The 16,121-nt window shown below is 35.2% G+C and overlaps 2 protein-coding genes across 2 annotated transcripts; both read right to left on the bottom strand.

The window, feature by feature from the left end:
• Window positions 1-325: 325 nt before the first annotated feature.
• On the bottom strand, window positions 326-6,118 carry LOC127986656 (sulfate transporter). The gene is made up of 3 exons (XM_052588987.1): window positions 5,979-6,118; window positions 2,892-3,533; window positions 326-2,438 (listed from the first exon to the last, which is right to left on the bottom strand). Exons 2-3 carry the CDS (start codon window positions 3,504-3,506, stop codon window positions 921-923), a joined length of 2,133 nt encoding a protein of 710 aa, XP_052444947.1. The 5' UTR covers window positions 3,507-3,533; window positions 5,979-6,118; the 3' UTR covers window positions 326-920.
• A 3,476-nt stretch (window positions 6,119-9,594) lies between these two features.
• Window positions 9,595-11,690, bottom strand: rbp4l (retinol binding protein 4, like). Its single transcript, XM_052589020.1, has 6 exons — window positions 11,523-11,690; window positions 11,288-11,413; window positions 11,043-11,179; window positions 10,193-10,305; window positions 9,894-10,106; window positions 9,595-9,767 (listed from the first exon to the last, which is right to left on the bottom strand). Exons 2-6 carry the CDS (start codon window positions 11,402-11,404, stop codon window positions 9,757-9,759), a joined length of 591 nt encoding a protein of 196 aa, XP_052444980.1. The 5' UTR covers window positions 11,405-11,413; window positions 11,523-11,690; the 3' UTR covers window positions 9,595-9,756.
• Window positions 11,691-16,121: the final 4,431 nt, after the last annotated feature.

Here is a 16,121-nt window from a genome sequence, read left to right as displayed (position 1 = left end):
GTAAGATACAGTAGCTGTTATGCCTCTATGTGGATTTTCTTGGACAATTGTGCAAAACGGGTTGGGGGGGTTCAACCGGAGGTCTGCAGTGGGTCCACCTATTATTGTTTTATCTCAAACTATTGTGTAAACAATAATTAAATTAAAACCATAATACATACTTTATTAAGCAAAATATATTAAAAGGAACAAATATGAAGATGTTTTTGCAATGTAGTCACTATGTAACATGAATATGGTGGGCTATACAATATCATAAGCTGTATGAAGCTGAGTCCAAATAGTAGTTATTGACATTGGTTTAAAATATAATCACATCTCCAGGTTCAATTTGCCCTTTACTTTTATTTCCTCAAGAACACAATAAAACATTTGTACATTTTAAAGGCAGTATAACAGACAACTTAAAATCACATATCTGTATTGTCTTCTCGTGGTCCCGTATTATTTGCTGATGTGTGAAGATGTTTCTTTTTTCTTCCTTTCTTTTTTTCTTCTTCTTGCAATTAAAGAGCAAGTTTTGCACCAGTCACACAGGAAATTAATTATCTGTCTTGTTTACATTTAAAATGGTATTCAATCAATTTCTGAGGGCTCAGAAATATGCAACAAAGAAGTTATGTTGTTATCTGATTGATTTTCTTGTAGTTTGATAAATGTAAAATACTTAATATGAGACATAAATGCAATTTTCTCTTCCAGTGTGCATAATAACACCCCCTGAGTTTTAGCCTACAGTAGCAGATTATTAAAAATGTTGATATCCAGTTCTGATTCAAACAGGAGTGGAATTTGTGTGCTGTCTATCTTCTCTAGTTGAACATATTCAACATTTATCATTTCTAAGAGCTGAATATCATGTTTCATATGTTTTAATACAAAATATGTTTTTCAGCTCTTGAGGTCCATGTGTGGATAGATTACACAGATGAGTCATTAACCGGTTGTGTCGTATCAGTAGCAAAACAAACAGCACCGTGGATGGTATGAAATGACAGTTGTTCCATGTTTTTGTCACCAGCCCCAAAGAAAGACCCCCTCCTTAAAGAATCTATTACTGGTGTGTTGCAGCAAGCTAGAATTACATTCACGCCAACTTCTTGATAGTCTTTTAAAACCATTTTAAAGGTGCTCACTCCCGCTGTGTCTATTATGGAGATGCAGGAGCAATCTAAGATGATAGTGTGAAAATCAATGTTTTGTGAAATCAAGCTTACACTTACATCGCCATTCGTTTCGTCTACTCTATCTGTCTTCTTTGCAGCCTTTTCTCTAGCTTTTTTCTCCAGTTTTCTTCTGCGGGCTATTTCATGGAATGGCTCAAGATCAGTTGCTTTATATAAAGATTTTAAAAAGAAGTCTTTGTTGGCGTAGAAAAGAGGCGCTTGAAAACGAAAGATCTTCACCTTTGGAACAGGTGAAAGATTATCATACTCTTCCATGTCCTCAAAGTCGTTGGTTTGTTCAATTTGTCCCAGTAACGAAACCTTAGGATTCTGAGTCTGGCCCACCACACAGATCATAGAGAAGACCACACCAATCAGCAGTCCAATCTCTACGCTAATTAAGGCAGTTGAGCTCATGCTCACCAACCAGACAATTGCCTCAATCTTGCTTTCACGCCATTGCTTAGGGACGTCTAGAAATTTGCGCAGGGCGCCCCGCAGACTGACGATGATGATGCAGGCGAGGACACATTTCTGCAGGGCATAGAAAAATGGTGCAAAGAAAAGAAGGACCAGGAGAACCACTAAGGCACTCACAACACTGGAGACCTGAGTCTGACAACCTGTTGAGTCTTTCACCATTGTTTTTGCAAGGGCGGCACTTGTAGTGAAAGAATGGAAAAATGAAGGAATTATATTGCAGAAACCAATTGCTATCATTTCTTGGTTGGGCCTAACTGTGTAACCATTCTTTTTAGCAAACATCTCAGACAGAGAAACGGTAAAAGCAAAACTGATGACAGCTAAAGGAATGGCGTCATATGCTACACGGGGCATCAGTTCAACACTGGGCACCTTTGGGGGAATGAAACCAGTTGGAATGGCACCTGAGATACTGGAGCTAAACTGTCCGTTTAGGTCAGCGAAGTGGGAAGCTACTGTGGCAGCTGCCACTACGACCAGTTCTGTGGGCAGTGGGATCTTCAAACGGTTCTTATAGCGATCCTGGATCTCTTTTCCTGCAACCAGCACTATGATGCAAATGGCGCTGGTTATTAAGTCACAGAAGTTGGTTTTGTGGATGTTCTTGAAGATGTTGATCCAAGTGATCACCACTGTGCCGTAGCCTTGGTGTCGAGGGATCTTAAGTCCAAGCAGGTACTTTGCTTGGACAGTGAGGATAGTGCAAGATGCCCCAGTGGCAAAGCCATCAAGCATAGGAGCAGACAGATAGACAGAGACAAACCCCAGCCTGAGAATGGCCATCAGCACCTGAGGAGAAAATACAATACACTTTTCAATAAAGGACATGACATTTCTTTTCATACTATGTATTTATTTATTTATAAATATAAATAGAATCGGAAAATGGCATTCACTGTGTTTCAAATGGGATAAATCTTTCTGCAAAGGGCACTTAGATTTAAGTGCAATCATGACCCCCAAACTGAAGGGTTGTTCCTAACCAAAGTGGTCAAAATGGGCCACTTCAGAAGACACTTTGAAATGAGTTCCCATGATTCTTTGCGCAAGTTTAATTGTGTGACAGCAGCGCAGGAGTGAAGTACAAGTGCATTTCAAGATGGTCACCCTTCATTCCTTTGAATTTCTCACTCACATTTATTTAAAAAAAAATTTCATTTTTTACTATAGTTTGATGGTTACAGTAGTTACATCTTTGCATGGTGATTTGTAGATATGATTTAAGAAAATGTATGTACGTACCTGGTAGACTCCAGCAAGAAATGTTAAAGCTGCGGCAATGCTAATGGCGTAGCATTCCTTTCCACATTCCATATTCAGTGCCGTGATCTTGAAGTTGACCAGAGTAGTGTTAGCTTTCACAGTGTCATTTAACCCTAATACATTTTTCATACTGTCTTCATTCAAATCAAAGCCTGCAAGGTAGACCTCTCGGTCCACAACCTGCCCAACCATCAAACTCATGAGGCTGAAAATGCCCACAGAAACATGTCTTGAGGTTCCCATGAAAAAGTAAATGATGTTTGAAAAAAATGATGTGTATAAGCCATAGATGGGATCCAAGCCAGCCAGCAGGCAGTACGCAATGGCTTGAGGGATCAATATGATGCCAATTATGATCCCAGACATCAGATCTCCCCATATATATTCCTTCACCTTGTACTTCGGAAGCCATTTCACTACTGGGAAGAAGCCTGTTAGAGTCCTCTTCAGTTTCGAACCTGAGCAGGAGAGGTTTCGCTGCAACTTAGTCTTGATAATCTCACGAATCCGTTTCCTCTCTTGTACTCTACGCTTCAGTGGAGCCACAGTCATGGAGTTTAGGTCCTCCATGGCTTCCAGTGATGAAGGACCCATGCACTGATGAGGCTTTTAAGACAGCTCCTGAAAAAGGGACAAAGACCTTTGATCAGTGCGTGATCTCTTTTAAAAATCAAACTGGATGTCTGTTAAATAGGGGTAACTGATTAATCGTTGTGCTTGGAGCAAGTGTGAATGGAAAACGGTTTCTGCGTTTTCTGTTTTTAGCTGTTTCTGTGGGAAAGTCAATAATTAGACAAGCAAGTTAACGCGATTATCTAAGGTTATACACCAATCAGTGTTTGAGAGGATTTACTGCTAGGGACAGCATTTACCAATCATTAGAAACGATTCTCACATACTTCTCTTATCAAAGCCTCTAAAGCTAAAGGCTAGAGCGAAACCAGGAAACAAAAGCTTGTTCTTACATCTCACCTACATCTCATGCATTATTATTAGGACTTTGTATGCACAAAGAATTATTCTAATACAGCTATTTTATGATGTCAGTGATGTTAAAGTCACTGACCTTTTATAATCATTAATAAAACTCCACAAACTGCATACAAATCTGTGCACTGTTCAAAGCAATTCCTGAGTAAAAATGTCCAGTTACTAATTAGTTCACAGAAAAATCTCACCAACCATTTCTTTTTGACTTTTTGTTCCATTAAATCCTTTTTATGTCATTGTGTCATGCATCTGTGGTAGATTTGGATGTTCCAGACATTGGTCTCTAATCAAAGCAAGTATGCATACTATTTATCTCCTAATTACCTTTTATTGGAGTGTCATAAAATCAGCACTCAGATATAAGATCTTTTTCCCATGATGTCGCCCCATAAAGTATATTTGAACTGGCATAAACATCAGTAAACTATTTGGTTTTCCTCTATAGTTGTTCTTCTGCCAAAGTAGAAATAACAGGCAACGATATAAATGAGCAACTTCTAAGTACAACACTCACCGGAATAAGTGGCTTCTTAAAGGGACAAGCTAAAATGAACAAAACTTTATTCACTAACCTCTCTATACCCCGCCTCCTACCGGCTAAACGAAAAGCAGTGTTGTTCAGGCTGTAAGAACAAAAGGCGGAAGCGTTGTGTCCCTCCTGGGTTAAACATATGCTAGTTTGTAATGCTCTGCATTGAGCAATATCTGGGCATCATGACAATAAGGTGTAAAGAGTCAATCTATTAAAAGACATTTGCTTTGTCATGCAATTGTGCTGTAATTTAGTGGAATTGATAGCATCAGTACTGCAGTAGATAGCATAATGCAAGACATGTTTTAAGATTTATGCATTGAAATACATAATTTAATTGTAAAGTGTCTGAATGCTTTCTATTAATTAATTGTCTTAGCTAATTTTCATTCAAATTTACACCAAAAAGCAATAGCAGTGCAAAGGCATAACTAGTCAATCTTTTACTGTTTTTTTTTTCTCAAACTGAGCGAAAACATCTTACACATCAGATCGTTCCATGATTAATAAAGAAAACAGTAGAATCAGTTTCATCTGAACTAGTTAAATAAGTTATATAGTGAACTACTTTTAGAATCATCTCTCTTTTTTTGTTGATTGCAATGGAGAGATGTTCAATAGCATGTATAGTACAATTGCATGTATAGTAAAATTTCACACTGACTTTCATGCTACTTACAGGATTTATGCCATTTATACTGTAGAAGAATTGTGTGAAGTATGATTTACACACATTTCTTTAAAGACATTTTTTAATTATACAGTAGCTCTTACATGATACGTGCCCACATAGATCAAATGATAGGTTTTTATAATTGAAACTAGACAATGGTGGTATTATAAATTTGTATTATACTATTTATAGTTTAACTCACAGTTAATATTTGTTATATTTAGCAATGCAGGTTTGTATTTATTTATTTTGGGTATTATATAGTATATTTTGTCCCTTACTGTTGTTTCTCTCTCTTCATTTGCATTATTACTATTGTGTCAATAAAAAAACAAAGGGCCAGTTCAGGCTATCTCTCAGTTTATTCTGTGAACTGTGAGCCTCTGTCATAATGACTGTGTGGTTAAGAATAATGTCCTTTCTGTCCTTTCTTCTTAATTGTTGACATACAGTACAGTTGTTGTTATCAAGTCTGGCAGGTTGTATAGAGATCTCGGTCCACTTTATATGAACTCAGTTATGAGTCATACTTTATGAGTAGTGAATGACAGGCAAACCTTCATATGTGGTCCTTGGCAAACTGAGGTCTTATGTAAAATATGTCTTAATTGTAGTAGGGCAGTATGAGTTCAGATAATACTTTATGTACAAATGAATTGTTTACCAGTTATAATTTCTAAATTGTCTAAAATCCTAAAATTATGTCATGAGATAAATTACATGACATGAATGTGTCAAAAGGCATGTTGGTTTATCTTCATTTCATATTAAATATTCTTGTGATATCACTAATATATAAAAGCTTTGTATAAGAGGAAGCCCACCACCATGTAAAGACTGAGGAAGAATATTTTGGGAAACAAGGACTCACCCTTATCATGGGAGCGGATGAACAGAATTGAGAATAAATTTGCCATGCCTTCACGGCTGAATTTCCCGGTGTGCATTAGCTTGGCTGTCTGAATAGAGCAAAGGATTGTGGGTAAAGATGTTGGTACGCTTTCTTAAGCCTCAGCAACCAATCATAGACAGATGGAGATAGAGGAAGAGAAAGAAGGGAGGGCTCTGGGCTGATCACCATAGAAACAGTGCCACCCACAGTCTCTACTTAGTATTACTGAATTTATATGTGGCTGAAACCATCACTATGAGCCACATGGGGAAACATATATATATATATATATATACACACACACATAACTGCATTTGAATTTGATTTTATGTTTAACCTAGATAGCATAAATCTTCTGATTATCTATATAGACATGTCTGTTTATTCAGGAATCTAGTGTATACCCTAAAGTACACACACACACACGTTTGTTTTTGTGAAAAGTGGGGACATCCCATAGGCGTAATGGTTTTTATAATGTAGAAACTGTATATTCTATGGCCCTTCACCAACCCTACCCCTAACCCTAACCCTCACAGGAAACTTTGTGCATTTTTACTTTCCCCAAAAAAAACTAATTCTGTATGATTTATAAGCGTTTTGAAAAATGGGGACATGGGTTATGTCCTCATAAGTCACCCTCTCCTTGTAATACCTGTGTCATACCCATGTCATTATACAGAGTTGTGTCCTGATACCTCACAAAAACAAGAGCACACACACACACACACACACAAACACACACACACATATATATATATATATATATATATATATATATATATATATATATATATATATATATTATATATGTTTAGTGTGTTGTTGTTTGTATTGTTGAAATGCTTTCTTTTAATTAGCCCAAAAAATAAAATAAAAAAAATGATTTTTTTTCTCCATAAAGGTGTAAGACTGTTTGTGCCTGTGGCTTTGTGTTGCTGTCAAAACATTGGTCTGTTTTCTTGAGCATCCAATCTGCCTGGCAACAGCTCAGCCAGTGGTGTGAGACTGGGGCGTGGCTACCTGTTTGTCTGACCAAGGGAAGATGGGTGGAGTGCTTGAGGAAACCTGTTTGAAAATGGTCACTTTTAGCAGTGATGATGATGCAGCAAATGACATGTATTTGTGAAGTTTTATTTCAGTGTAGCCCAACATTTGTTATTCCAATGAGGTGTGCGTGTGAAAATAATTTACTCATCAGTTCTCCAACAGAAAACTAACAGGTTTACAGAAACCTTTAAATAAGCTCAGATTCTTCATTGGAACATCTGGCTGATTAGGACATCTTATGCGACTGCATGATTACGTGAGGCAGCGTACTAGATTTCATACATGTTTCCGTCAAAGGATATTCAGTGTTTGATTAGCTGCTTTGTTCTTTTTTATTGATATAAGTCTCATCACATCACAACATTGTTTCTCCACAGCAAACTAAGCATGAGCCCAAGTTAATCTTTTCAGGTCAATATGTTAATATATTTGCTGACATTCTGTCACTTTGTTAATGTTCGTGAGTGGTTGGGTATTACGGTATCACGGCTACTCATTGCTTTTATCACAATCTTCTAAAAACGTATGTGTCGCCACTTAAGTGAACTTCCATGACTTCAGTTATGCTTTCCTAAGATAGTTTTTAGAAAATGCTGTTTTATTTTCGTTAATCAAAATGTAATTAAATATACATTGAAAAAGTATCAAATTCTTTATAACTATCTTTATTATATAATAATGTATATTATTAGGCTAAGCAATGGGATAAAGTCCTTGATGTCATTTGACTGCTTTGTGTGACAAACAGACCATAAATTAGGCATTCAGTTTTTAAATAACATATTTAAATAATGTTTGTTAATTTCTTATATATTTTACAGTAACTTTCAATGAAGCTGCTTCATGATGATGCAGGGGATAAATAATGTTAACATTTTGATTTTATTTAAATCTTATTTTTTAATTGTAAGTATTATTTAGAAGTACAAGTTCAGAAAACTGTGCCAGACTTCCAGTCTAGAGTCTAGAATTTTCTACATCTTGTTTACTTACATTGTCAGGCTTTAAAAGCCCCTTATGTCATTTAACCCTGACTTTCTCCAGCAGAGACTTGGCTCAGGACAGACAATCTGTTCTTTCTCTAAGACACCAGCTGGCATGAGAATACTTATCAGCAGTCGCAACAAGAACAGTTTTCAAAAAGTATTAACCTATTGTTAAATTGGCAAGACCTCAGATGACCCAACGTAATATTGAACTGGATAAGTGCATACTTTACTTACTAAGGCCACCTTTTTTTCTTTGCATGTTTTAAGGTTGTTAAGATGCTTATGTGAATTAACGGTGCGTTACTGCTCGATTAACATTGAAAACATTATGCCTTTTATCTATTGAAAGACCATGTTGTTTAATTTATATGAAATCGCTGTGAAAATCTTCAAGTTTGATTATTTTATAATTGGGCACTTTTAGAAAAGGAAAATGGAAATGTTCTTCAAGAAGACACATCTGACTCTTGATTGGTATGATTTTATTTACACTTAATTCTAATAAATGTAATTAATCAATGTCGTTTTAGTTTTAAACATGTAAAACATCTACATAATAGCTTTGGAAAGCATCCCTTATGAAACAAAAATATATTGCAGTATATTGGAAAATATCATGTAATATATTAGGCATATATTCTTATATATGTTTATTTTTTCCAATATATTGCAATATATTGAAAGCAGCAATCATTTGTATATTTTGCAATATATTATATAACATATGTATCATCAATATATTATTAAATGTATTCAAAAATATTAAATATTAGAAAATAAAAAGGGGAAATAATATATTACAATATATCATAATATATTTTAAGAAATGTATTGGTAAATATATTTTCCTTTCGTAATTGATGCTAAGACAAATTATCTTTTTCTGTTAAAAATATAATATATATATAGGTGTGTAATGGATTACAATCAACCAAACACTCAGACAACTGTTAGTATGAAAATAATTACACAACTATCAACACTTTGTTGACCAGTTAACAAGCAATGCTTAATTTTGTTCAGTCTGTGGTGTAAAAAGGTTGAATTAGGAATTAAAGAAAAAACACTTGATCAGGTCAAAATGTCTGAATACTTTTTGGTCCCATTTTTTTTTTAAATCAATTTTACTGGTAGACTGCATGAAGAACTTTTTGGTATTATATGTCACAATTACTTTTTTTTTTTTGCTATACTAAATACATAAATAAAGTATAGTGCCCTCCACCACTGGTAAAAAAAAATATCAAAAATTATATCTGGTGTGTGAATAATGTTTGGTTTGACTGTGGAATAATCTCAGCCGTGGGCTTCTATAATCATACCACATTTCACCCCACGAGCAACGTCCTTGTACGGAGTATAATATCTCCCTTTCAGTTTGTACACAAATGGGACATTCATTTGTGTATCTATTCAAATGTATTTAAAATTTCAAATAATCTTCAGAAAAATCCTTAATGACACTTCTGGTCAGTGATAATGATGATGTCAATGATATGCAAAACAATGCACAACCACCCACCCCTGTAAATTCCATAAAAATGTCCAAAAGTAAATTTTGTTTAAAAATATTTATTGTCACAACACTTGACACCGTTCAAGGTTCCCTTGAGATAAGAAGTTCAATGATCTGCACATATGCATCTCTAAAGCACTGAAATGGAATGACCCTGGATGCCACTTCTTATGCCAGCATGCTCTTCGTTTCCTCTAACAGTTTAACAAGCCCCTGTGAAATGTGAAAAATCAGATTAGACAGACAAATCAAATTCAAACTCCAGCTTTATGTGCACGATTGACTACTTTTGTTTTATTGCAGCTAAATTGAAAGACTGACTTCTGTCAGTGGACTTACCAGACTGCAGGACTGGCTGGAACTGGCCAGCCATGCAGATCTCATCTTGTTTCTGGCGGACGAGGCGCTGGATTGCAGGAGGCAGGCCACGGGGGTTACGTGAGAAGACCAAGGCATAGCCATCCTCGCATGTGCCATCATCCTTCAGAGTGCGGCAAGCGTAGGTGATAGCATAGTTGTCGTAGTCTGTGTCAATGACCCAGTAGTTGTCACCTTTATGAAGAATAAACATAAATCAGATGATTCATGTGACAGTAATGGGCACAGATGTGATAATGGGAAAATAAGTGTCTTCTGACCTCCACTGGACAGATAGCTAGCCAAGCCCTGATAGTTCATGAACATCTTGCCAGGAGTGCTTGGGTCAGGAACACTGTACTGGGCAGCCATGTCAGCACACACAACCCAGAATCTGTAAAGAGTTAGCAGGATTAGCATTAGCATGTGACATCAGTACTAGATTATTTCTCAATTAATCAAGAGCCTGTATAAAGCAGGATTAGCATTAGCATAGGACGTCATTGCTGAAATATATATTTTAAATTTATTGCCCGCTAAGCACAGAATTCATAAGGAGCAGGATTAGCATTAGCATACAATGTCCTCACTATCGTATATTTTTCGTATATATCGTCTGAATCAACCCAGATTCCTTAAGCAGTAGGCCAAGATTAGCATTAGCATGTGATGTCATTGTTTTCAAACTTGCTTTATCTTCTCAGAGCTATCAAAATGTCCTTTTTTTAATGTTTGAAGAACATATTTCTTGGTTATGTGTATGTAAAAGACAACATTAAATTCCATTTTATTATTTTGAAGACATTATCCGAATATCACTAACACAAAGTATAACTAATGTTTATGTGCCAACCTTTTGAGAACATTACTAAAGACCAGATAACTTTGAAGGAACATTCCATTAATGTTACTGAAAAAAATATTTATTCATAATTTCGAGAGAACTAAAATTAATCTAAATCTCAAAAATTCAGAAAAAATGTTCTGAATTAGCAGAAATAGCATTAGCATGTAATGTTATCGCAATCTTATTTAATGTTATTCGATCTTATTTAAGTTTATTAAGGTTCCTGAATCAAATGTCATTGAATGCTTCATTTTTACACTCATTCTTTCAGACTCATCACTAACCCGAAAAGAGTAACGCGGCCCTTGGAAGAGGCAGTCATGGTGCCGTCATCATCAATGGTGTATTCGGCAGAGATGTTGTCCTGGAGGAAGAGTCCCTCTGGATCTTTCTTCTGCTGAGCGTACCATTTGCCTGCATACTACAAGATACAACACACCAGGATAGGTCAGCCTGTCTGTTTTATATTAAGATTGCAAATGTGCTAACTTTTATTCTCTCTCAAATCATTAATCTGCACACTACATACTCTCTTGGGGTCAAAGTCGTCCTTGACTGTAAAGCTGTCCACAACGCAGGAGGAAGACCAGCAGCGCTCAATGTAGGACAGGAAAACCACAAGCAGGGCAAACTTGTAATATTCCATTCTGAGCAACTGAGAAGGAAACCAAAGGTGCTAATCAGATCATTTTTTCATTGCAGTATAAACTGCATTTTAGTTAACTTCGTAGCCCTAAGGGCCTACAGAAAACACTAAATCTTACCTGTTTGTTTTGTTTTTGTTTGGAGTGAACAAAAGGAAGGCTTCAGGGGTGTAGGATCTCTCTTTGTGGTTCTCCACAAGGCTTTGTTGTCTACACTGAGCAAAGGCGCTTTTATACCAACTCTACAGACAGGCTTATTGATTATTTTCACTTCTTGTGACTAAATAAGGTTCTTAAATCTATGGTTAATCCGGTTGAAGAAATCCTCACTGTAATCTGGCTTCTCGGTTGAACCCTCCCATGCTCGCCAAAATACAATTAAAGCTTTATGCAACTATAATGAGTGTAGTGAGACTTTAACCATGAATCAAAAGCATCTGGGAATTGTTTTGGGAAAACAAAATTGAAATTTGGAAACTAATTTGAATTATTTTTGCATATCTGAGTTAAAATCTAGATCTTTTATGTCCTCTATGTTAATTAATGCTTATTATGTTACAATACTAACTACTATAAGAGATACCTATAGATGTCAGATCTAGAGGATTCATTTAGATATAATTTAGTGATTTAAATGTAACACCACTCCAGTAAACTCTACAGATGTTTTTCCAAAGCTGAACAAGCTTTAGCTAATGCAAGATGTACTAATTGTTTGAAAATTTGAAAACAACAAAACAAGACAAGATGTTGTGTTAGGATGATTGTGATTTTTGATTTCAGTGAGGAGGGTGCATGTTCCAGTGTTATTTTGATGACAATAGGCTTTTAGAGGCTTTGTGTTGTTTTGATGAGATGGACATGATTTTGGAAGCAGCTTTATTCATTATGAGTATCTATTATGAAATAATGTACCTGACTCTTTCTAGTAGTTTTTTGTGTTGTGATCACATCATTTGCACATTCATAAGGTTTTAAGAGGAGCCTTGTTTGTAATACCAGTATTTGTGCGCTATGTAAAGCAGGAATAGTAATTATGCAATGAAAATCTAGATAATAAAATATTTCTTTACCCTGTGACATCATTGCATAAAAACAATGTACAAAATTGCATGATCTATTTCAAATGTATTAATTATGGTGTTGTACAGCCTCCTGGTCTACCTCATTATTCAACTCCATATTTCAAATAAATATTTTATTATTAATAATAATAATTATCTATGATATTAATCAGGATTTTTAACATTTATTTATGCATTCATTTAATAAGTTATATATATATGCAAATCAGTCAGTATCAGATATGCCAGTTTTTTAGTAGCTCTTTTAGGTTTAGGTAATTAATCTGAGTTGAATAACCATTATATCGCAGTTTTGTTTGGAGATTTAATTCAGGAATCACTGTTAACTGTCTAGTTCTGTTTTTTAGATACTCAGCCAGACATATGATCTTAAAGATTACATTTATTGTCCGACACGATTGTATCTACTTTGAGCTGACTTGTTCTGGATTGTCCCCATAAGACTTTTCTGAGCTGTTCTTGGGAGTGGTTTCCATGAATATTTCCGTAACATAAGTGGCCAACATTTGCTGAATTAGCAGTATTAGGATTGGTTGGCCACGGGTAATGTCACGTTACAGTACTGAGATCTCCTGGCTCAATGCTATTGCGACCTCAAAGAACTTTGCTCTCAGGTGGGGTGATTCAGCAACATATGTATCCATACAGTTGCCAGTTCCAAGTTCCATTACACAATGCATGATTAGTTCCTGTCTTGAGTAACAATAATAGTGTTGCCATAGTTCCAGTCCTATTCCATTTATTTAAGATGTGTCTGAAGATGAGATATGGCTAACCTGGCTGGCCTCTCTTGGCACTCCAGGCAGCGTTTAGTAGTATATATTTGTGGGTGTACTCCACAGAGATTAGTACACTTCTTTTTTAAGACCTTCGATTCTTTTTTTAAGCCACAGCTTCTCAAGCTCTCAGTTATATATACCATGTAAACAGATGACAAAGAAAACCCAATATTTTTTATAGTCTATCCCAGGTTGTTATTCTTATGCAGTGGAGTGCATTTACTTTTAAATGGGTTTAAGAACTGCAAAAAAGTTGAATGAATGAATGACAATTCTGCGATAATTTAATCACATTCATGTTGTCCCAAAACTGTATGATTTTCTTTATTCTGTGGGACAAAAAAGAAGATATTTTGAGAAATGTCTCATTGGGCTTTTTTGGGCTATACAGTTGAGATAATTGGGCTCCAATAAATGTTGTTGGGATAAAAAAAAAAAAAAAAGTTATTCTTCCAAATATCATGTTTTGTGTCCTGCAGAAAAAATAAAATCATTCAGGTTTGAATCAAGATGAGGCTAAGTAAATAATGAAAACATTTTATTTTGTTAGGTTGTGTATCCTTTGTACTATAATGTATTAGAATGTGTTTGCACTATTCAGCTTTAACAGTTGCTTCTAACTATAACTTCGTTAAACGTTTTGTCAAAAAACATTGTCATATTAATTTAATAGCAAACACCACACTTTTCATTAAAATTATTCACATACATTTATTTCTCGGTGGATATTTTCACACCTTGCTGTTTCCTTAAGCTTCAGCACCAGCAGAAATGCACCTATGGGGCTCTTGTTTTGTTTGTCGTTCACGTGGACTTCACCACATAAACCCTGATCCTAATCCCTCACATGCCCCAAGGTTTGTTCTTGGCCAACCTATGAAACTATTCAAACAAAGGCATTCCTTAGTATGAGTTCATACACCAGTGCTGACCATGCACATGTTCCCATTGACTGATGCAGTAGATTGAGCTTGTTTTCTGGAATCACATCAATTGTTATATGCTCAGTTCAAAGAATGTGTATTTAACCCTATAAAACATATGTTTTTGATGCATGGATTTGTAAGACCTTTAAATGATCAGCTTGGCCAAAACTTTGCTGAAATATATGTTCTATTCTTTTTTATTTATTATAATTTTTTTGTGTGTGTGTGTGTAAGATGTGTAAGATTTCTAAATGCCTGCCCGGATAGTGTTCTTGAACAAAGCTCCCCAACACAGTCAATTTTGCAAATTAACCCCCCTACCCCAATGGTTTTCAACTATTAGAGACCCAGCAACCCTTTCCATCAGTCAGTCCAAGGACTGCAGTATAAAATAGTCAAGATCAATTGAGTTCAGTCAAACTGTGCAGATTGCAAGATTATTTGCAAGTGAGATCAATAAGTTCACACAAGTTCAGACAAATGAGTGAAACTGTGGTCTGCTGCACCCTTGTGGTTTTTGTAGGCAGTGACAAAAGCATTTAGACTATTCCAAAAAAACATTTGAATTATCATATAAAACCTTGAGGTCTTTTATTTTACAGTTTGAAAATTAATTTGTTTTCATTTTCATTTGGTTAATGTGTAGCATCTTACTGATCAGCACACTCTTATGTAAAAAGGTACAAAAGTTGTCACTGCAGCGGAACCTTTACCCCTAGCTATGAATCGTGACTAATACAAAATAAAAGTTTATGTTTACATACTATGTGTGTGTGTATATATATATATATATATATATATATATATATATATATATATATATAAAAATACACACACACATGTACACAGTTAAAAAAATAGTTGTGTGTATTTACTTAATAAAGTACACATGCACACATATAGTATGTAAACAAACTTTTGTTTTGAATGCAGTTAATCATGATTAATCTAAACAATTACTCATTCCTATCACTAGGTGGCACAGTAACAAAAGAACTGTAGCAACAAAACAAATTCAACAAAACAAAAAAATCACTAGGGCTGGTTTTGATTCTGATTATTGCTTTTTCGTGGATCAAGAAGTCACCCACAAAATGTTTTTTTTTTTTTCACGAATAGAAAATAATAAAAATGTCTTACATATTATCATGTAAATCTTTAAACAAACGTAAACTCATTATTGAAATTTGTGCATAGGAATCAGTTATTCTTATCAATACAATGGTTGGTGATATCCTGTTTGGTTAAGGATGTGCTAATATAGAGGCTGAGGTTCCCAGTTGATTCCCATTCCATCTGAACCCCAACTCCAGAGACACAATTGGCAACTCACTGATAACTGCATACATTTGACAATTAATAATGTACAGCTTCTAAACAGCAGCGTTTACCAAAACAATCGAGATAGATCAACACTCACAGATGCACACAGGACTTTCCCTCAGCAGCAAAAGCTCTGATTGTTTTGTGCACGTACGGAGCTATTAATATGCCGATTATCCTCATGACCTTTTGCTTAAGATGGATACGAGGCCTTTATATAGAAATAAACTTTACCTAAACAAAAGGATTATAGGCATTTTATGATAAGACTCTTTATCATTATTCCATGTAGGCACATATATTCCTCAGTCATTTTTATTAGGAGTAGTTAGAATGCACCAAATGTACCTGAAATCCAGCATCAAACAGAGTCTCTTTCAGATAAAAACTTGAGTTCATGCAGAAATCTGACTGATTAATCATTAACACAACTGATAAATAATGTTTAGTTTTGCTATGTAACTTCATTTTATTTTGTTATTTTATATGTACATATAACATTTGATAAATAATGTGTTGCTCAGGAGCAGAACCAAGGTTTCCAGCCAAGCAGCATAACTTTTTTTTTATTGTAGCATTTTATTTATTTTTTCATAATTCTTCTGT

Source organism: Carassius gibelio, chromosome B21 (genome assembly GCF_023724105.1).
Source record: "Carassius gibelio isolate Cgi1373 ecotype wild population from Czech Republic chromosome B21, carGib1.2-hapl.c, whole genome shotgun sequence".
In the NCBI taxonomy this organism is placed as follows: Eukaryota; Metazoa; Chordata; class Actinopteri; order Cypriniformes; family Cyprinidae; genus Carassius; species Carassius gibelio.
The sequence above is the reverse complement of the archived record's forward strand: the minus strand, read 5'-3'. Positions and strand labels throughout refer to the sequence as shown.

Bases quoted from the DNA above. Each gene is read 5' to 3' on its own strand.
- LOC127986656 (XM_052588987.1), bottom strand. From the start codon at position 3,506: ATGGGTCCTTCATCACTGGAAGCCATGGAGGACCTAAACTCCATGACT. The intron at 2,439-2,891 runs GTACGTACATAC...TTTTCTCCTCAG, and splicing joins TTCTTGCTGGAGTCTACCAG to GTGCTGATGGCCATTCTCAG.
- rbp4l (XM_052589020.1), bottom strand. From the start codon at position 11,404: ATGGAATATTACAAGTTTGCCCTGCTTGTGGTTTTCCTGTCCTACATT. The intron at 11,180-11,287 runs GTATGTAGTGTG...TGTATCTTGTAG, and splicing joins ACGACTTTGACCCCAAGAGA to TATGCAGGCAAATGGTACGC. The intron at 10,306-11,042 runs GTTAGTGATGAG...AACTCTTTACAG, and splicing joins GGCCGCGTTACTCTTTTCGG to ATTCTGGGTTGTGTGTGCTG.